Here is a 22,788-nt window from a genome sequence, read left to right on the forward strand (position 1 = left end):
ATTGATAGTTAAATTGCTTTTGGTTGTTGTTCAATTGTTGTCTTGAACCTAATTGATTAATTACTGTTGGTCAGGATTAGTTAATTAGCATTGCGAATTATGATTATTACCAACCGGATTAAGACTAATATAGGCTACGACAATTAAATAGACTGACTTAGTGATAGCGACCGCATGTTAAGTTTAGACCTAGAGGACATATTAGAATCGACCGATCATATGACCTTCAACAATATAAATTGCTATGTCAATTAGTTAAATCATATCCCCAGATAACTACCTAGTGAACTTAATCCCTAGACTCTTTTAATATATTTGAATTCACCTTTATTTTATATTGCCATTAGTTGTTAGAAATCAAACAAACAAAGCCTTCAAGAAAACGGCTACGTTAAGACGGACTTAAATATTAACAAACTAGAACAATTTACCTTGCCTCCCTGTGGATTCGACCCTTTTTGATATAGATGATACGACTTTAGCCCTATCAATTTCCATTTATGCATTGAGAGAAAATTGAAATTGAATACTCAGTTGTGAATAGTGTACAAAATAGAAATGTGTAGTGTGGAGTTGAATGGAGGGAGTATCAAACTACAATAGAGTGAAATATTAAATATTAATGATGTACTGATTTAAAATGTATATATAAATAATACACCTAAAAAAAACTTTATTTATACCGTGCATGCATTGCGTGAGATCTATACAAGTATTATATTAGATAAATTTGTATTTTGTATTTTTTTTTTCTTATTTGTTTGTTACATTAGGTTAATATCGTTTCTTAATCGTTTCATCTTTTTTAATTAGATAAACTTGTAGTTGCATCGTTTCATCCTTTTTAATAAGATTGATGTATTTTTTTTTAATATTGTTTCTTAATTATTTAATTAAAATTCTTTTTTCATCGTTTCTTAATTATTTAATTAAATCGAGTACATAAAAAATACAACTAATCAACTAATTAAGACATCAAATACATTAATTTTTAATAAAATATATATTTAACTCAAAAATATACACTATTTATATAAAACAAAAAGTATTTAGAAAAAAAATTATTAAAGTTATTGGCACACGTGCCAAGCACGACCAGTCCGAGCACGAATTTGGGCATACTAAAGGCGGGCCGCGGTGGGGGACATGGGTGAGCGGGTCGGCACGTCACGGCACGACCAACCCACAAACGGTGCCGAGGCCGGGCCATGTTGTGGAGGAGGCGCGGTGGGCCTTGACTCAGACCGGCATGGCCCAATGCCTACACTAGTCTCATGTAACAATGTTCAAAAGTTGTCGGTTAGATCTCAACTAGCAAAGATTGTACATTTTTTCACACACCAAAAAGAGTGCTCACACAAGACCAAAGAGTTACTAACTCACTTTATACGTAAACAGATGATATTAACAATTAACAATTAACAATTGACCTTACAAAACTTGCAGTACATAATGAAAGTCGCATCCCAATTTAATAACCCATCTTCGTCCAAATGAATAAAACCATCCAAAGATCTATTCTTTCTTCATACTAAACCATATCACACACAAAAACAACCAATAAATCAAGATTTGTGTGATCTAATCAACATTATACATTATGGGATGCACATTTTCTGGGTTGAATGCATTATATGATGCTGTTAATGGTGGTGGTGATGTTTGGATCAATGAAAACAGGTTTAGGATTGTAAGACAACTTGGTGAAGGTGGTTTTGCCTTTGTTTTTTTGGTCAAAGAGCTTCTTACTAATGCTTCTTCTTCTTCCGGCCTTTCTAATAAGCTCAAAGATTCTTCCTTTCTATCAGGTTTCTTGTTTGTTTTTTCTATGATCTTACAGTTTTTATTTGCATGGTTTGATTGGATTTATATGAATTGTTGGACTTATGTTGTGCCAAAGCGGATTCCAATGATGATTCGTGTTAGCCGACCCCAAATCATTTTGAGACTATGGCTTTGTTGGTTTGATTGGATTTGTTGGGATTTTAGTTTGTTTGATCATATGATTTTGTAGGTAGTTGTTTTTGAGATTGGATCATTGTGTTGAGATTGTTTAGTATTTTGTGTTTTGGGGTTTTTGAGTAATGCATTGGTTTAAGCATTTCTTTGTTTAATTGTTGAGGATTCTTTAGGTTTATGATTGGTTGAATTATGAAATTTTGTGGGTAATAATTGTTTTTGAGATTGGATCATTGCAAGGAGATTGGTAATATTTTGTTTTTTGGGGTTTATGAGAAGAGGGTGAAACTAAAACTGCATTGGTTTTAGGACTTATTTGTTTGAGTGTTGGCGATCATTTGAGTTTAGGATTGGTTGAATTATGGGATTTTGTGGGTTTTGATATGCTGTTAATTACTCCCTCCGTCCCAAGTTTAAAACTTTGATTAAAATGCCCCACATACAGAATAAAAAGTTCACGAAGTGATTAGAACGGAGGGAGTATCGGTTGTTGTGGGTGGTTTTTAGATTGGTTGACTTTTAGGGGGTAAAGTTTCATAGATGTTTGATTATTCATTATTCTATGAAGTCCAAGACTGGACAAGACATGAGATTTTGTGGGCTCATGTTTGTTTTTAAAATTGTTGGTATGAGGAATTTGATCAGGGGAAGTTTGATTAGATGTAGAGGTAAGGCTGCGTAGTGCGTACATTGTCAGAATTTCCAATGGCGGAGCTAATACGTAGATAGTTGGCGGTGGTGGCTCTTATATTATCGTGTGCTTTGTTTGTTTTTCTTAAAGTTTGATCTGATTGTAAAAATGGGGTTTTGAATTTATAGACGATGGGACTTATGCTATGAAGAAAGTGTTGATTCAAAACAATGAGCAACTGGAATTGGTGAGGGAGGAGATTCGTGTTTCCTCCTTGTTCACTCATCCTAATCTACTTCCCCTGCTTGATCATGCTATTATCAAAATCAAGGTAAACACAACTTTGATGTACCTTTCAGTGACGTTTTTCCCCTCTCCCCCAAGCCGTGTTTATCAATTTATCTTGAAATGGTGTTTTGACTTTTTTAGATACCCATGGTCTTTTCAGTTTGCCTTATGTAATATATGCTGTCATGATGTCACTTGTTTAGATGTTGAGAACAAAAATGTTGTCACCACGTATGCCGGACCTTCTGTCAGTGTCAGTTGCATCCTCCAGAGATATGTTATTGTGTGGTTGAGACAATAGGTCATTATGATCACATGATCCGGGGAAGTCATTTTTCTTATAATGCATTGTTGTGGTTAGCTGGATGATGAAACATTAAAATTTGATATTTAGCTCACTAGTTTAAGTCTTCAGTGCAACTGATTTGATAGTCCTACATTCTAGGGAAATGGTTAATATTGGAAGGTGGAGGGCTTGTTGGATTCACAATATGGAAATTGGTAGCTTGTAGTGCCTTGGTCAGTTGATGAACTCATGATGGTTTCAGTTAAAGGAACCATTGCTGATTAGTGTCAATATCAGGAACAAAGACTGTAGAAAGATGGTCTTAGTTTTTACCTTTGCTTGTGAAAATACAGGACGTATGACGGTACAAGGATATAATCTTCATTTTTCTGGTTGAAATTTGATGTAGCTAAACTGAACATCAAAATTTTTATTTGGTTGAGTTTACCATTATAATGCAGCAAGATCAATTTAGTAGATATAAGTAGAGATATGAGAAGAGAGCAAGTTCGGATAAAGGAGGCAATTAATTACATGGTGTGGTGTGATGTGATGAATCATTTAGCTCCTAGACTCCTTCCCACGAACGCCACCACATCATTGGGTGTACAAGACACAAGTACAGTCTCTTACTCGTGGCCGCTCTCCTGATCTCCTCCTTCATATCGTCCTTATCTCCTCTCCCCTTTACAAGTTTACATTATAATGGGGATTAACTCAACCCTGCAGGCACTATATGATATCGAAATTCGTGTTATATATTTACCTGCTTGGATACATTACATTGTGATGGAGTGTTTCAAACCAAATAACTCTTTATAGTCTAAACCCCTTTTACTTCTAATATCTTTTTTAGAATTAAGTCTAATATCACTATCACATAGGTATATTGTCTCCCTCCATGTGGCATGATCTTGTATTCCACAAATCCTTGCCATGTTATGGAGTGGAAATGGAGCCTTAGCTGTGACTGCTGTAATGGTCGGGTTGATGCTTCTGTCAACTATTTCATTGTCAGTTAACTGTCGCGTGTGATTTGGTTTTAATGGATCATAAATCTAAATGCACCCAGTCTTGGAAAATGGAACATGAGTTTTGACATCTCCATTAATCAGGTTGATTCCTCTGGCAGTTTTGGACTCTTGGGTACTTATGACCCCTTTCCTAAATCAAGGTTTTAGACTTTTAGGTTTCATTGTTAGGAACATTCACTTGTGATTTGGTTTAAATTGTTAAAGATACGTACACAGTACACTCAATCCTTTGTTAAAATGATTGCGTGCATGATTGATATTGGTTTATGGGAAGTCAATGTATGAGTCTATGAGTTTGTTTGTAAATGCCTTTGCCATATATTAGATGCTCTTTTGCTTGAACTACCTGACTTCTTATCTAATTGACCGGATCACCAACGTGAAACTTTTATGATTAATGTTCTATTTTTGATGAATAAGTTTCAACTTTCATGATCTTGTTGTTCCGTTAAGGTAAGAATTGCATGTACCCCTGGTTTCAGTGTTCTTGGATGATAGAATTACTGCTGTGGTCTATAGAATCTCATTTTTCGAACTACAGTTTCAGAATAATGTGGTGATCTTCTATTGTAATTTTGTTTCTGTTAAATGCTCGATATCGTACCCCATCGAAGTTTTGGCTGTTGATACAACTTATTTCATTCCTTCGACTAGGCTACTCCGGAACAATCTTGGAAACATGAGGCATATCTACTTTTTCCAGTTCATTTGGATGGAACTCTACAGGACAATGCGACAGCTATGAAAGCTAAAAAGGAGTTTTTCTCGACTTTGGAAGTTCTACAAACATTTCGACAGGTAACCTTGGGTGATATCTATTAATTACTTCATATAGTCCTTTTGCTGCTTTCATAAATCATGTCTCTAATTCCGTCCTCATGGCTCCTTGTTTTTTGAGGATGCTTAGTTAGAACGAGTCTATCTTAATCAATCAACAGTTGTATTGGGGGTACCACGAGAGGCCTACTGTTAAAATTCAGCTTATCAAAAACTTTATATTTTCGGTGTGTGTTTTTCTTGTACTACTATTAATATGAGAAAAGCATACATCAGGCTGTCATAGTGCCTTGTGAGTTGTGATACATTGTCGGTCAACGTTGTAGTGGGTTAAAGGCTTAAAGCATGTCATAGTTTTTATTGACATCTCTACTTGGGAATTTTCTGCGACTCAAATTCAAATTGGCATTTTCTTATCATTAATGCTTGTCAAAAGATCTGGCAAATTTCATCCTTTATTCTTCTATGAAGAAGTTTTAGCTGAAATGTATTGTGGCTCAGCTTTGTGCAGGATTAAAGCATATGCACAATTTTGATCCACCACATGCACATAACGATGTCAAACCAGGGAATGTTTTGATCACTCACAGAAAAGGACAGGTGCCTGTTGCCATTCTTATGGATTTTGGAAGTGCTCGTCCTGCACGAAGACAAATTCGGTCACGCACGGAAGCTCTGCAGCTTCAGGTGCTTCCTGTATTTCTTCTATCCATTTTCATAATTATATTTATTCATTTGCTAATTCGTAAAACTTAGATACATTGTGTAGATTGCGTGGCAGGTTTTCTTCAGAGATGCTATCCTTGCATATTTACTCCCTTAATAAAATTCTGAAACTGATTTGACTTCTGATAGAAAGGTTTTTACTTGCTGTTCTCATCGAGTGCGTAATAATTAATTATGCCCTACCATCCCAAAAAAGGACCATCACAATCCCCATTGATTGTTCACCACTTCACCTTAAATGCTACTCCCTCCTATTCATTGTTTGCCACATTTGTCAAAAATATATAAGGATGATTTTGAAAAATGTTGAAATTCCAATGATTAGGAGGAAATAGGACATTTTGTTTTTGTATTCTTCATAGTTCATACCTTCTCTTATAAGAAACAAATTGGAAAGGGTTAATTGGCGTGCAACTGTAGTATAACTGGAGATATATTAAGAGGAATTTTTGATAATTTCATGAAAATAAACCCTAAATGAAAAGTGATCAATCTTTTTGTTTGGACAGTAATTTGTAGCTTAGATTCTTGCTAATTCTTTTAGGTACCAAGTATAGCTGTAACTGTAATCCTCCAGCAAGTGTAATCTTTCATGCCTTTTACTGGGGTCTTAGTACATCTTTGGTGATGCCGTTGATGGGAAATCAGTTTCGCTACTGTAAGAGGCTTATTTATTTTTTTTATTTTTTTTGAAAGAAAGCGGATTTGTACGCACTGATACAAATTGTTCAGTCTCATTTGTACCCTCTTCCAACCAAATCCTATCCTCCCATTCCCCAGTTTCTAATAGCTAGCTGATGGACAGCTTGATTTCCGTCCGCTTCATATGAGACCACTCTACTGTAAGAGAGACAGTTGGGAAATGTTTTCCAACAGAACTTTCTGACACTCCATTGAGGCTGCCTTTGATTGCCGTTACTTACATCAGTATGCTTAGGAGCTCAGCATTTAAATCATACTCCCTCCATTCCCTTGATTTACTGTATTTTCCAAATATGTGAAGGGGATATTGGAAAACTTGAATAGAGTGAGAAACTCCTAATCAAAAATATCATAAACCTACATCAGGATTGGGCTTGAAAAATTAGACTATACCCTAGTATGCTAACAGCCTACAATTTCATTTTGCAGGAATGGGCGTCTGAACACTGCTCTGCTCCGTATCGTGCTCCTGAGTTGTGGGATTGTCCAAGCAATTGTGACATTGATGAACGAACTGATATTTGGTCACTAGGATGCACATTGTATGCAATAATGTACGTGTCTATCCGTAATGCATTGAATAACAGCCCAAACATCTCGTTCAATCTAATTTTCCATGTTAATTACTTAATTCATAAGTTTCAGATTTCATCTATTGGTGCACCATTTAGTGCCGTATGAAATGACGTATAAATTTGAATGTTAGTCTAGCCTTGGCATATATTAGTTGACATGCAAAATTCTGTGCTTTCGCCTTCAACCCGTCCCCTGGGTAAATTAATAAGCTTATTTGACATATTTAGGGTTTTTATTTAATTTTAAAAAAAAATTATTTGTTCTTCTCTCCTTTGTTACACCTTTTTTACCAACAACTTTCTTATATATTTTTACGTTCACTTTTAAGGTATTCCGGACCCTTAAATTTTACTTCGGTTTTCAAATCTTTATTCTCAATTTAAATTTTAAGTTTTTATAAAAGACATCCGGACTTCGATTTTTAAAACCTATAAGTTTACCTTATGTATTATGTTTCACTCTTTCTTTTGTTTTTCATTTTTCCTTTTCTATCTTGTTCGCATTTTGAGGTGTGCGTTCACCCATGCACGGTTCTAAATGATGATTCATGTCAGCCGACCCCAAATCATTTTGGGATTAAGGCTCTGTTGTTGTTGTTGTTGTTGTTGTTGTTGTAGCCTCATTTAACTTCTTTTTCTCCTGTAAAATTGAAGGCCCAAAAGGGGCTAAATAATTGACATGGAAAGAGTAACCTTAAATACACATCATGCACTATGCTATCCATTTTTTGGATAAAAAGGTCAGGTCATGTTCAGCCATACCCCGACCACAAGTCCCTAACCATGAATTTGTGGGTTGTTTTGAGTTGGAGTGATCTAGGTCACGGGTCAAAATTACTTAATTCATCTAAGTACAGGTTGGAATGGGTTTTATGAGCCAGGTCCTATTTTGACCGATCTACGTTCAAGTGAACATTTTTTTCACCTTTAATGCTGCCTGTAGGTATGGCGTCTCTCCTTTTGAGTATGCACTAGGAGAAGCTGGAGGAAGCCTGCAATTGGCGGTGGTAAACGCTCAGGTAAAATGGCCAGCAGGACCCAAGACCCCATACCCTGATGCACTCCACCAGTTCGTGACCTGGATGCTTCAACCCCAGCCAACTGTCCGACCACGAATTGATGACATTGTCATTCACGTTGACAAGCTGATATCCAAGTACGCTAAAAGTTAAGACGGTATCTCATAAGTGACGGGTTTTCCCAATCTGGTCATATATCCTCATCAGTCATCATATCCTGTCCCTATGTTTACTTTTGACAAGATTATTTTTCTGGGATTAGATTTTTGTTGTGTAGTTCAGAGGTGTTCCTTACTGTTACTGTTACTGCTAAAATGCTTGTGTTAGTAATTTAAACATCTGCTATAGTATGTTGACATTGTTCATAGAAGATATTGCTTGTAAACCAGACCGGTGTATTGATTTGCGATACAAAATAAATCTTTAGTTCAGAATTTTCAATCAATATAACAGTTTCCAGTTGTGAAATTTTTTCTCCCCGCTGCCAAAAAAGAGTGATTTTAAATTTATTGAGCTAATAAGCATGTTTTTATATTTTGTAATTCGACGGGCCAAGGAATCTTGGTCGAATCCGGCTTCATTGGCAATGAGCATATTTGATTATGAGAAGGATTGTAAATTGGTGGCTGAATGAGTAAACGACTCAGAAGTCAGAACTCATCATTTTCGAACTCGATCCTCCGTTCCATTGAATTGGTTATGTTTTCTATTCTAGGCCGTTCCATTTGATTGTTTACGTTCCCTTAAATATCTTTGATCAATTAAATGACCAACATACCCTTATCTACTTTGTACTTTTTGGGGTGTGGGTGCAAAAAGGTGTGAGGCTTAATGAGGGTATTTTGGTAAGTAAACATATGAAAAGTGGAGATACCCATTTTCTTAGTACTTGTGCAAAAAGTAAACGCAAATAATTTAATGGAACCGAGAAAGAAGGTATATTAGAGGAGATAACTAAAAATAATAAAGTTAACTATAACACACCTTATCTACTAGCAGTGGAGGTAATCAAAGCTTAACTGAATTACTCATAAATGTCTTCTCCCTAAATTCCATAACAAAGTTGTATTCTTACAGTACTTTGATTAGATAATGCCTATGATATTGCCACACTTTATCCCATCATCCTATAAAAACCACAAACAATTCAACAAAAAACATAATCTTCTTCTTAATCCACCCCAAAACTCTAATCTTTCTACCTCTTCTACAAAATCCCACAATCTTAATGATGCACTTAGCTTGATTAATCAACAATTAGCCACTAATAATTCAGTGAAAGTATATGAGAATGTTACATTGTTGATACATTTATGTGGGCAGCAGAGAAATATTGAAATTGGTAGAAAAGTTGATGAATTTGTCACTACCCATTTCAGTAATGATCTTCATCTTCATACCCATCTTATCACTATGTATTCATTATGTGGATATCCTGTCGATTGTCGTATCGTGTTTGATCGGTTACAGACGGAGAATAACTTGTTTCTGTGGAATGCAATGATTAGTGTTTATACTAAAAATGAACTGTACTGTGATGCAATGCTGTTGTTCTGTAAGCTGGTGAATGAGACTGAGTTGAACCCTGATAATTATACTTTGCCTTGTGTGATAAAGTCATGTGCTTTGCTTTCAGATGTCGGTTTTGGGGAGACAGTTCATGGATTAGCAGTGAAACTAGGGTTGGTGTTGGATTTGTTTGTGTGCAATGCATTGGTTATGATGTATGGCAAGTTTGAACTGGTTTCGGATGCTCTGAAGTTGTTTAAGAACTTGCCTAGCAGAAATTTAGTTTCTTGGAACTCGATGATTCGTGTTTTTGCTGAAAATGGGTTTCAGGACGAAAGCTGTTATTTCTTCTTACAGATGCTTGAGGATGGGGATTGCTTGATTCCAGACGTAACGACTGTAGTTACGTTATTACCAATCTGTGCAGTGAAAAGAGACATTGAAATGGGAATGATAATTCATGGTTTTGCCGTAAAACTTGGTCTCAGTAACGAGGTAACTGTAAACAATGCCTTAATCGACATGTATTCCAAATGTGAGTGTTCATCTGCTGCTCGTACCTTGTTCGAAAAGAACAAAATTAGAAACACAGTGTCCTGGAACTCCATAATCTGGAATTGTTCTAGGGACGGTGATGAATTAACGACGTTTGATCTTTTGAAGAGAATGCAGATTGAGGGAGACGATATAAAGTTGAATGATATCACCATTTTAAATGTTTTACCAGCTTTCAGAAAAAATTCACAACTTACGAGCTTAAAGGAACTCCATGGCTACTCAATTCGACATGGATTCTTTCGTGGCGAGTATGTGGCTAATGCTTTTATTGTAGCCTATGCAAAATGCCGGTCAGTAGCTTCTGCTTACTCTATCTTTCGCGGAATAACGACCAAGACCATAAACTCTTGGAATGCCATTATTGACGGCTATGCACAATATGGAGATCCAGGAAAGGCCATTATTATATACCTTGAAATGAAATTCTTAGGCTTAAATCCCGACTTGTTTAGCCTAAATAGTCTAATCTTAGCCTGTTCTGAACTAAGATTACTGTCATCTGGGAAGGAAATCCATGGATTTGCGCTCCGGAATGGTTTAGACAAGGACTCATTCATAAGTGTTTCACTACTCTCTTTTTACTTTCGGTGTGATAAATTGAATTATTGTAGGTCCGTATTTGATCAGATAGAGAACAAAAACTTGGTATCCTGGAATGCAATGATTTCCGGGTATTCTCAACAGGGTAGTCCAGTTGAAGCTTTTGATATTTTCCGTCATATGGTTGAGAAAGGAATTCAGCCCAATGCGATCACAATTACAAGTCTTCTTGCAGCTTGTTCACAACTATCTTGCTTGAGGCTAGGGAAAGAAATACATGGATTTATATTAAGAGCTCATCTAACGAAACAGATGTTTATTTCCAGTTCTCTAATAGACATGTATGCGAAATGTGGGTGCTTAGGACTATCCCACAGGTTCTTTGACTGCCTAACCCTTCCCGAGAAGGATCTGGCATCATGGAATGTCTTGATTTCAGGATACGGGTACCATGGACATGGGAATGAGGCCTTGTTGCTGTTTGAACAGCTGCAAACACGATCTGGACTAAACCCGGATCACTTAACATTTGTTGGGTTGCTGGTTGCCTGTAACCATGCTGGGCGTGTCGAAAAGGGTCTAGAATACTTGAACAATATGGATAGCTTATATGGTTTAGAGCCCAAGTTGGAGCATTATACTTGTGTAGTCGACATGCTAGCTCGTGCTGGTCGACTACACGATGCATTAAACCTTATTGAGAGTATGCCAATGAAAGCAGACTCCAAAATATGGAGCTGTTTGCTTAGTTCTTGCAGAATTCACGGTGACATTGTTTTAGGAAGACTAGCAGCCAAGAAACTACTACAGTTAGACCCAAGCCGGGCTGAAAACTACGTATTAGCATCAAATTTATTGGCTCAAGCAGGAAAATGGGACGATGTTAGAAATTTGAGGGCGAAAATGAGGGAGAAAGGTCTTCAGAAGGATGCCGGGTGTAGCTGGCTCGAATATAAAGGAAAGATTCATAACTTTGTCGTTGGAGACTACACGCTCCCAAAATCAGAAAAACTACGAGAAATGTGGCTCGACATAGAGAAGAAAATCAGATGTATCGGGTATATCCCTGATACTAGCTCGGTCCTTCACGACTTAGGAGAAGACGAAAAGTTAGAAGTACTAAGAGGGCATAGTGAGAAACTAGCAGTATGTTTCGGGTTGTTGAATACAAGTAAAGGTGTAACATTGAGGATTTGCAAGAATTTGAGAATATGTAGTGATTGTCATAATGCAATTAAATTGGTGTCTAGAGTTTGTGAAAGGGAGATTGTTGTAAGAGATAACAAGAGGTTCCACCATTTTAAGAATGGATCTTGTTCATGTAGAGATTATTGGTAAATGTAGATATTATTGGCAAATACATAAGTTTTCTATATGATGTTGACGGGATTTAAACTCAGGTCATGAGCACCATCTCAGTAAGCTAATTGACATTTCAGTTAATGTATTATACAACCGGTTGTATATACAACTTATTCAGTATTGTAGAGCTTTATTACAAAGTTGTCGAGCTCTATTAACAAAATTATCGAGTTATGATACAAAGTTGTTGAGCTTAACAGAATAATTATTAAGCTCAATAACTTCGTAAAATAGCTCAATAACTTGTAAAATAACTCAACAACTTTGTGTGATAGCTCGATAACTTTGACGCGGTTATACATAAATATTATACAACCAGTTGTAGGATAGTATTTGGGTTGACCTTTGCTCTTCTATACTTAATGTCAAAGCTGATTTCCAGTTTATCACACTTGAACTAGTGGTGAATGGTGACATGAAATTGGAAATTGCTAAATTTTCTTTGAAAAATGTTGGCAACTTATCAAAATATAATTGAAAATTTGTAATTGTCTTTTTAGGTTTCACTAATGATTAATTTAAAGGTACTCTTGATCTTTCGAGTCAATTTTGAATCATGTTAAGTGTAAACCATGGATGAGATTTAGAGGTCATAACTCATAAGTTGTTTTTGGTAAATTTCAACATCTAACAATGATCTTTCGAGTCAATTTTGAATCATGTTAAGTCAGATTATTTTTAGGTCGATTTTAAATCAATTTTTGTAGATCCACCTTAATATACATTGACAAAATACTCTAACTAAAGTTTAAATCCAATACTCATGAATGAGAAACCATGTCTTTTGTTTGATTGAAAAACTTTTTTTTGACCGAAAAACATATCAAAATAAAATAACTCTATTCGCTATTATCAAGTTCAAACCATCAAAACCTCAATTTGAGCCGACTTTGTACTTCGCTTAACCAAAGTCAATCAAGTAGATAAAACCGGAAATATAAACAATAATTTACAAATTATCACGAATGTCTAAATTTTCTGCACTATATACATCGCGGCTAAAGATGGCAATCATATCAATCGAGTCGGGTTAAAGCAGATCTTATTTGCACCATTATAACGTTAATTCGTTATCAGGGTCTTTTATTGGGTTGAGTCAATATTGGATCATATCGAGTCAGGTCGGAACACATAAGGCTGCTATCGATTATCAATTTAGCGACTTCGATTCACCCAATTTTCAGGATTTATTGGATCAAATTTTAAGTAACTTGAGTTAAATTTATTGGAATGGATCAATTTCTGCCGCCTCAAAATTCACATCTACACAATTTGTCCAAGTAAATACTACCCAAAATTTAAGTTCAATAGGTCTTGGTATAGACGGGTGGGGCGAACAGACGGGTAAAGACCTCTAATAAAATGGGTAGGGGGACAAGGTGGGGCACCCCCATGTGCTTCCCACTTTATGACAAATGGGTATTTTGTAAGGGGAAATGGTATCCGTCTATACGTATAGACGGATAGTGTTCGTCTAGAGAATTTGTGATTTAAGTTTTAGGTTCGGCCCTGCACAAAATCATTTTATCCAATACAGGCAATTATATTATTTCTTCTCCATCATCAAAACTCCTCACCTATTCTCCTCTATCTTTCTCCTTCCCTACTCCAGGTTTCTCTTCTCTCTTTCAACTAGAATTCCTTGCTCTTTTCATAAATTAACTAAATTTATCGTCTTTTACTAATTTTTTGTGTTGAGTTTTTTCATCAGGAACAAAATAGAAAAAGAAAAAGGGGGATGAATAACAGCGTTTCAGATGAAGTTAACAAAAAGTCCGACATTGTTATCGACGGTTTCCAGTAACTTTCTATGACCCTTTTCATATCTGGGTTTATATCTCTTTTTTTTTTTTTTTTACTGTTTGTTTTAATAATTACTAACACACTAAAACTAGTTTAGAGTAAAAAAAAGTTGGCTGCTTTGTTATGTATCAATGTATCATCAAGGTTAATTTGATTATTTGTAGGGTTTTGAAATATTTTGGGTTTAATGGGGTATAATTGCTGGATTTTGCAACATGGGTTTTTCCCATTTTAATCAATAGTTGTAGACTTCATTTGTATTAGTAATTTATTCCCTCCGTCTCAATCATCTCTTTACCTTTTACGAGTGTATCTTTGGTGAAGGGTATTTTAATTAAAGGTAAATAAATCATTGAGACGGAGGGAGTAGTATCATATATTGCAGCACTTTAGCATAATACTAAACCATAGTACTCCCTCCGTTTTTGTATATATATGATGTTTTTGTTTTTAGAGGCGACCCTTTGACTTTAAATTTTACAAAAATTATAAAAAGTACTGTATACTACTAAGTTCCTTAAGAAAAGAGCTTTCATATGAGTATACATTTCATAATATTTATTCTTATATTTTAAGAGATATTGAAGAGAAAAGAGAGTGTCTCGAAAAGTGAGAATGACATATATAAAAAAAAAACAGAGGGAGTATATAGTTAATATGCAGTGCAAAGTTTATGAGCTATTGTAAGTAGGCTTTTTTTTGGGAAAAATGAGGAAATATAATGTTGAAGGTTTGTCACATCATTGTGTACATGATGTCATGATGGAATGTATCAAAGATTATTTTTGTGCAAGGCAATGCAATTTTGTAGTTTGGAGAAGTTTAGGGAGTGTGTACTATTGATTGGATTTTTGTCACAATGTTGTGCACATGTTCACCACACATAGTAGACTAGAATATGCACCACAAGATGGAATTGGGAGTCATAGATGTCTGGTGGCAAGTAACCGTAAGAAGGAAGTGAGAGGTTAGCGAGCAGTGACAAAGAAAGGAAACGCGTTGCTTTGACTTGGCGGCTTTTAAGGTTTGTTTGCAATAGTAGGAAGAATGGAGAGGAGAGGTAAAAGGGTGGTTGAAATTAGCAACGATGTTTTTCTTCCAATTGAACTTTTCCATTTCCTTCCACCCCCAATTTAATAACCAAATATTCCGTAAGCGACATCGTTCCCTCCCTCCCTCTCCCTCCAAATTTTTCCATACAAACACGAGGTTAGTCAGCGGAGCATAAGGAAGGGTTAAGAAACCATTTTATTTACATTAAAGTGAACCTGAGATTAATGATTTCAATAGGGTGGCTACTGACTGACACTAGTAAATGAGAGGCCTTAGCTTGTGGTCTTTATTTGAGAAGAGCTTAGAGGGAAAGGGAGGGTTATAAAACCATTTTAATTTCAATTGAACATGAGATTGGTGGCTTGAAATTGGATGAAAACACCAGTATGAGTGGCTTTAGCTTGCGGCCTTTGTGTGAGAAGAGGGTAAATTTGGCCACTGACTGAGTTAATGAGAAGTGAGGATGAAGTTTTTGTACATGCAAATCCAAGCTCTATTGTTAGTGACTCTGAAAAATCTGAGACTTTGATGGGCGGCCAAATCATTGTCAGAAAACTTTGGGGACACTAGAGAAGCTGCAATAGAGGAATAACATGTCAACACAGCACACATGTGGTAAATTCTAGTTTCACCTCGTAACATAACTCTAGATCCCAGATTCTGTTTGCCCAAAAATGATGCACTGTTTGTAGACTTGTAGCTGTTCTTGTTCATTCTGAAGTAAATGATACAGTCTGGCTGGCGATGTTTCTTTGGCCAGTTATGCAAGTTAATTGAGTAGAAATATGGGCGACTGGATTTTCTTGGTGAAGGAATTGCTGTCATACATAAGTATGGTTTTCAAGAAAGTTATCTCTTCAAGATATGCGAAAGCCTTCATTAATATATTTATATATCTAGTTCTTATCTTTTTGCTCCGTCGCCAATAAATTTTAGGTGGTTGTTTAGAACCTCTCGATTGTTTATAAAATATTACCTTCTATCCAGACCAAACTTAGATAAGAACCCTCTCCGTTGTTTAGACAATCTGGCTGAAATCTAATCCATCTCAATATTGCATGCTTTGCCCATATCTGATTTCCAAACTTCACTATGAACTATGAGAGCAGTCTCCTCATGAAAACTCGAAGTTGAGAGTGCAAGTTTTTTTGCAATCTATTTGATGGGAATATCAAGACAATGCACAAGGGCTTCAGCGATAACTTGTTTGCAGTTCAAGCTTTTGGTGAGAAATTTAGAGAGGGTGGGAGGGAGCGAGTCCTTAACACGTCATTCAAGGCCATGAAACTTCTGATAATACAACCGTGTCCAACACTTGTAGCCTAGTTGAAGTAACATAGGATGAAGAGAATTTGTTAAGAAACATTATTCTTCAAGAATATGATAAAAACTCTAAATAGGATAACAAAAGGACATTTAGCCGAAAATGTAATCCAGTTATCAGTGGATAATGCATATCATTTGTGCAATCTAGTTATCAGCGGATACAACAACAACAACATCAGAGCCTTAATCCCAAAATGATTTGGGGTCGGCTGACATGAATCATCCTTTCGAACCGTCCATGGGTGAACGCACGCCTCAAAATGCGAATAAAAAAGGGGAAGATAAAAAACAAAAGGGAGAACGAAAATGTAATGGAAAGTCAAGGTGAACTTAGGGGTTTTAAAATCGAATTCCGTCTTTCTTTTATAAAAACTTAAAATTTAAATCGAGAGAAAAGATTAAAACGATTTTTAAAAACCGAAATAGAGTTAAGGATCCGGAATGAACCAGGTAAAATCTACTAGTTATCAGCGGATAACTGCTTCAAATCAATTAAATTGGTTCTGTTGAGGCTTTTTTTTTGTAAACGAAAGTTGTCTCTTAGAAGTTGTGATGACTGGTGAATGGTGGATTCCAGTTCTGGTTCTCGTCACTTACTAATGGGCGCTTACTAGTGCTCTTTTGATTTTTCTCTCGTACAGGTTATCTGCATTTTATTCTGAATGACGCCTTGGTTTGGCTAACAATGTCCAGTGTTAATACTCAGATCAATATAACGGCACATTATTCTAGGGGCTGTCAACTTGTGAAATATCTAACTAGACATCGCTATTCATGATCTCATTTTCTTAAAATCTTGACAGGGACTTCACTGCAGAAGAAATTTTGAAGTATCAGAAGTATGAAGCTGATTATGCTTGTCGTTTGAGGGCAAAGTACTTTTCCAACAAAGACTTTTATGGAGGTAAACCTCTTCCAAACTTTTTAAGTGACATGCTACGTATATATTTCTGGCTGATCTTCAGTAGTTCAGGTCTGTGCTGTATAGCATTATAGCCTGTATTTGTTGTTTCTTGTCGGTTTAGACTTGCGTTCCTCCCGTCTTTTATTTTTATTTTGAAAGAAGGTCAATTAATCTAAGAATACTTTTTGAGCTTGATGTTGATGAAAAAGGAGAAGGCTTATGGGGTTAAGATTGTTATTTTGTCGCAAAATCTGCTGCCACCCTACAAGTGACGGATGCAAAGCAAACTAATCCATGGATGATTTATAAGGAAACCAGCCTGATAGGTCAATTTTGTAGCAGATATAGATATTTTAGGTGCAATAGAAATGTCTATGAAACACTCAACTGATTGAGATTAAAGGAAGGATAAATTACTCGCGAAACTTAATCAGTTTCATTAATTTTGGTTGCACCCGTTGCTGCATCATGTGTATCAATGTATCATAGAGGTAGGCTGTGTTACTTAGACACGCCGACACGTGTCGGCGTGTCGGACACGGCTATTTGGGGTGAATTTTCCTGTTTTGTGGTCTAAATTGAAGTGTCGAAGTGTCGTGTCGTGTCGGATACCGACACGTGTCTGACACGCGACACGGCAGTTAAGTGAAGTGTCGGAGTAACATAGGAGGTAGGTCAGCACCAAGGTGGATCTATTTTTTCTGAGTCAAGCTAAATCTTAGGTTAATGGGGCTGTATTTCTGATTGCAGCTGACGTATTTGATCTCAAAGTCGATATGGGCAGTGAAACCATAAAGGCAGGCAGGTATAAATTATGTTAAAATCGTTGCATTTTCAGCATGCATTGTATTACTAGTTACTACTGGTGTCCTCTGTTGCTCAAACGGGAACAGAAGTATAGAGTATAGACACATGTTGTCTAGTGTCCACGACCTCGGACCAGTGATTTTAAGAAAAGTTCTCTTAACTTGTTCCTCAAAAAAAAAAAGTTCTCGTTTTGTGCTGAATAGAAAGAGTCGTAGTAACATAACAGGTGATTTATTTTGATGCAACTTTTCAGGTGGTCCCCTACTCGTTCATTCGCCGACCCTGCTCAGGGATTTGAAGACACAGGCAGGGTTATGGCTTCTGGGTCGGAAACACCTCCAAATGCTTCAAATGGTAATATGGCTCCTCACAACAAGAACAACTGACAATACTAATTCTTTAGTAAATAATTGTCTGTATGAGGTTTTATAATATGTACATCAGTACATCAGTATATACTAGTTCAGGAAAAAAAACTTTCTAGTGCTTGAAAGTTCTCCAAATCGCTTTCTATGTGTTTCTGTATTTTGTAAAGTCCCGGCAAAAGAGTAGAAATCCAGAATTTCTGGCTTCTGCTCTTTATTGAGCTCTTAATGCTGTAGTCCTGTGGCCTGTCGGAACTGGTGCCGTACCTGCAGGCTGCTGCAAGAAACACCACTCAGTATTCTTAGTGATCGGATTAATGCATTCCTCGCCCTAAAATTAATTGACGAATTAAAGCTTTATTCCCACATTCATTGTTCTTTCTCTTGAGAAGCTTTTAAAACGGACAAAATTGAACGAGATCCCTAATTTACGTTTTCAAGTACTTGTATTCTGTTTTTTTTTCTTTTGCGTGTGTTTGTAAAGGGAGTTACAATGACAATGTAATGCTGTCGATTTTGGAACAAAAGCCGTGACTCCTCTTTCACAAACAAAGCAAAGCAAAGCGAAAAACACAAGTTTATTATATGACGTCCAGATTCCTGAGCTTTATACTTCGTACATGAAATACGACCTTAAGGATAGCATTTTATACATTGTACTAATTAAGCAGTGACCGATCTAAATCAAGTTACAACCGTAAGTTTGAAAGGATATTACAGTTTGTTTAATTAAAAATAATTTTAACATACAATCGAAGTATCATTTAGCGATTCTAGTGTCTAATCTATGTTAATCCAGCATACAATTTTCAATCCAATACAATTTTAGATGCAACTTGATATGAAAAGCAAATTTGGAAGTAATTTTCAATTCTTTAATTATATGATTACCTACAACGATGATGAATTACTGGCAATTCGACAATTACATGATTACATTTGTGGTCTATTATATATGTCGTTTTGCCTTTTTGAGCATGGAGATTGACTCCTAATGTAATTACTTTAAGATCAAATAATTGAAAAACAAGTGTGGACATTTTTGAAACAGCCATTCAAATTATAAAAATGGGACTTAAAATGTTGCAAAATGGTTGCTTGAGAAGACATGAACACAAAAATGACAGTGACAGTATTCTTATAAAAAAAAAAACCAAAATTTGAAGTTCATCTCGTATAAGCTATTGTGTTCAATTCAATGACTCGATACATTTTTACATTGTAATAATCTTGTTATTTTCGTAACTTTGTTATTATCTTAATATTCTCGCTATTATAAATCTTGGGTATGTCCCGGCTAATATTCGATTTAGAAAAAAAAAAAAAATCAATTAGAATGCTTAGTTAACAAGAAAATTAAAATGAAAATGAAAGTTTTACTACAATGTCTACATATTACCATTATGTGCAAATGAAAGTTTACTACAATATCATGAAATGAAGTTGTACCAAAAAAAAATCATGAAATGAAATGAATATTAGTGGGGACGGACCCAAGATTTATAATAGCGAGATTATTACGATAGTATCAATAAATTCGACTAATTTATGGCTAGATATATCATCATAAAATGAAATGAACTGAAATAAGTTTCAACTAATTTATTTTATGACTAGATATATCATCATAAAATGAAATGAACTGAAATAAGATTCGACTAATCTATTTTGATAGAGGCCTCTTTTAATTACAAACACACAATAATTTATTAGAGAGAAGTTCACTTGAAAAACATTAGTTCATTCTCAAGAGAATCAAGATGCAAATTAAATCAAATTTTGTTTATTTACTAGTACAATTTATTATGTGCAATCAAATATATCATCAATTTATTTACATAAGTACATACATATGCATAAACTCAAATTATGTTCCTTAATAAGGTCCCCTATTCCAAGAATAGAAACAATTAGAGACCTACCATAAGGACAATAATTAAGCTCAAAATCATAATTTTTTTTGATGAAAAATTATGAACTTTTATTAGATCATATATAAATGACTTACATTATTTCACTGAAAAATATCCATAGAAGTACTAGTGATGCTAGCACTAGTAATGGTTTGAGAAGCCTTAATCCGAACACCGACGCCATTGTGATTATTACATGCACCACCCTCTTCTAATCCACCCTTCATTGCCATAATCATATCACTAACGTTCTTTTGTAGCGAGACGGCGTCTTGCCTAAGTTGTGCATTTTCTTGGAGGAGTTGGTAATTAGACTCCATGACTTGGTTGAGTTTATCAGCCAGTTGATGATTTGCTTGAAGAAGTTGGACAACTTGGTGTTGAAGGTTTTCAAGTTGTTTGCGCTTTCTTAACCTTGATCTTCTAGCCGATTCTCGATTCGAGATCATTCTCTTAAGCCTCTTCATGTCTTCTTGATCTTCCTCATTATTATCTTTCATTATGTCTTGAGTATCTAAGCTTAAATTAGGGCTAATCATGCTAGAATTGGTAGGAGAAGTTGCATGGTTATTAGGGTTTAATGAGGCTAAATCAAGGAATGAGTGATAATTAGGGTTGAGGTTTGATATAAATTTATTAAGATTTGTTGAAATTTCATAATTTGATGGATTAATTATTTGGTGCTGAGAAAATGTTGATAAATCTCTTGAAATTGTTTGGAAATCATTTGATTTGCTTGTAAATTCATCATTTGGGTACATGTTTATTTTAGTTATTTGAAACAATTTTCGATGAAATTACGAAAATGTTACAAGAGATTAAAAATTAAAGAGGAGATGAAATATTAGTATGGAGGATATGATTTATAGACCAACTTATTAAATGTATGTCAACATCAAGAAGTTCAACTAAACTTGCTATAAGGAAAAAAGAGGGTAGAAAATGAAGATAACAAAAAAAAAATACTTCCTTTGTTTCGTTCATTTATTTATCTAATTCTTTTTTAGGTGTCTCATTTATTTATTTACCTTTCTATATTAGGTAGTATTTTTATAGATAATTTGATCATACACTTCTATTATGATCCACTTGTCATTCACAACTCCTATAAATGGTCTCCTTTCCATTCCTTGGTCTTTGACTCTTTATGCCAAAAACAAAGGTAAACAAATGACCGAAACAGAGGATATATCAAAAAAGGGACTTTTAGGAGACTAATTTGTTTCCATAGTGACAAGAATATCAAATTTTCACTAATTAACTTGGAACACGGAATTCATTTATGAAGAGCCAATGACGTTAAGCATTAAAAAGTAAATTAATTAGTGTGTTAGTTTAAAATAGAAAGTGTTTAGTTTCTTTGCCCCCCTTACTTTATCAGTTTATGGACTATACAACTGGATGTACAATAGCATTGTACATCCAAGGTTGTTTTAGTCTTCTTCAACTACTTTTATATGTTAAACCCTAAAACCAAGACTACGTAATTCAATTCAACTCTTCTTCTCTCTCTAACTGCTTCTATATTTTGATCTCCATCTTCCTCCATTATGTAGTTAACTAATCTTCTCCTTTTAAATTATTTTAACAACTATTATATCTCCCATTCTTCAATCAGAATCAGTATGAATTAAATTGATTTTTACCATCACGGTGAGAGAAGCTTCAACGGCAAATGAAACATCAAAAGGTATCATCATCAATGGAAAAAAAAAACTTTGAAGGAGCATGAAATAATCAATAGAGTTTTTATCGGGATTTAGATTATATAAATAATGGAATCTCATCTTAGAAATCTGTTTGAATTAGGTCGTGTTTTTTTTAAACTATATTTCCTGTAAATTTAAGCTCGAATTCTTTTCATAATAACTCATATTCTTTTCTTAATAACTCGTATTCTTTTCATACATTACAATTTAGTTCAAGCTCGTGTTCTTTTTATAATAGCTCACATTTTTCTCATAATAGCTCGTATTCTTATTAGCTCATTTTTTTAAAAAAAAAAAATAGCTTGTATTCTTCATGTGCGTACAATTGATGAGTTCATAGTCATTTAGTTATAAAATACGATAACATCTGAAGCATTATTTGGTCGTGTTTTTTTGAAAGCACATTACATAAAATTTAGCTCGAATTCTTTTTATAATAACTCATACTCTTTTCTTAATAACTCTTATCTTTTCCATACATTACAATTTAGTTCAAGCTCGTGTTCTTTTCAAAGTAGCTCGTATTCTTCTCATAATAGTTCGTATTCTTTTTAACTTGAATTTTTAAGCTCATGTTTTTTTTTTTGTATATAATAATAACTCGTATTATTCATGTGCGTACTATTTACGAGTTTATAGACATTGAAATATTATATAAGATCAAGTTTGGGGGAAAGGGGAACATTTGCTAACGAGAGAACTACAATACAAAGTTTTACGTTGTTGAAGTAAAAATTTTTTTTTTTTTAATGGGCTATGGATTGTTAATCATATACTCCCTCCTATTCTAAATAACTCTCCCTATTTCCTTTTTTGTCTATTCACAATACTCTCCCTATTTCCTTATTTGACAAACTTTTATACTTATTTTAATCAACTCACCCCACAACAATACCCCACAATACTCATACTTTATCTTATTTTAATCAATTTACCCCACAA

General features: G+C 35.0%; 3 protein-coding genes across 3 annotated transcripts; all 3 read left to right on the plus strand.

The window, feature by feature from the left end:
- Positions 1-1,420: 1,420 nt before the first annotated feature.
- Positions 1,421-8,465, plus strand: LOC141601682 (uncharacterized). The gene is made up of 6 exons (XM_074421978.1): positions 1,421-1,808; positions 2,779-2,921; positions 4,853-4,996; positions 5,477-5,662; positions 6,833-6,957; positions 7,922-8,465. Exons 1-6 carry the CDS (start codon positions 1,601-1,603, stop codon positions 8,148-8,150), a joined length of 1,035 nt encoding a protein of 344 aa, XP_074278079.1. The 5' UTR covers positions 1,421-1,600; the 3' UTR covers positions 8,151-8,465.
- A 526-nt stretch (positions 8,466-8,991) lies between these two features.
- LOC141601641 (pentatricopeptide repeat-containing protein At1g18485) lies at positions 8,992-12,003 on the plus strand. The gene has a single exon (XM_074421940.1). It carries the CDS (start codon positions 9,090-9,092, stop codon positions 11,940-11,942), a length of 2,853 nt encoding a protein of 950 aa, XP_074278041.1. The 5' UTR covers positions 8,992-9,089; the 3' UTR covers positions 11,943-12,003.
- Positions 12,004-13,484: 1,481 nt separating this feature from the next.
- LOC141601647 (uncharacterized) lies at positions 13,485-18,565 on the plus strand. The gene is made up of 5 exons (XM_074421945.1): positions 13,485-13,578; positions 13,678-13,766; positions 16,952-17,052; positions 17,803-17,857; positions 18,113-18,565. Exons 2-5 carry the CDS (start codon positions 13,705-13,707, stop codon positions 18,243-18,245), a joined length of 351 nt encoding a protein of 116 aa, XP_074278046.1. The 5' UTR covers positions 13,485-13,578; positions 13,678-13,704; the 3' UTR covers positions 18,246-18,565.
- Positions 18,566-22,788: the final 4,223 nt, after the last annotated feature.

This window comes from Silene latifolia, chromosome 1 (genome assembly GCF_048544455.1).
Source record: "Silene latifolia isolate original U9 population chromosome 1, ASM4854445v1, whole genome shotgun sequence".
Classification (NCBI taxonomy): domain Eukaryota; kingdom Viridiplantae; phylum Streptophyta; class Magnoliopsida; order Caryophyllales; family Caryophyllaceae; genus Silene; species Silene latifolia.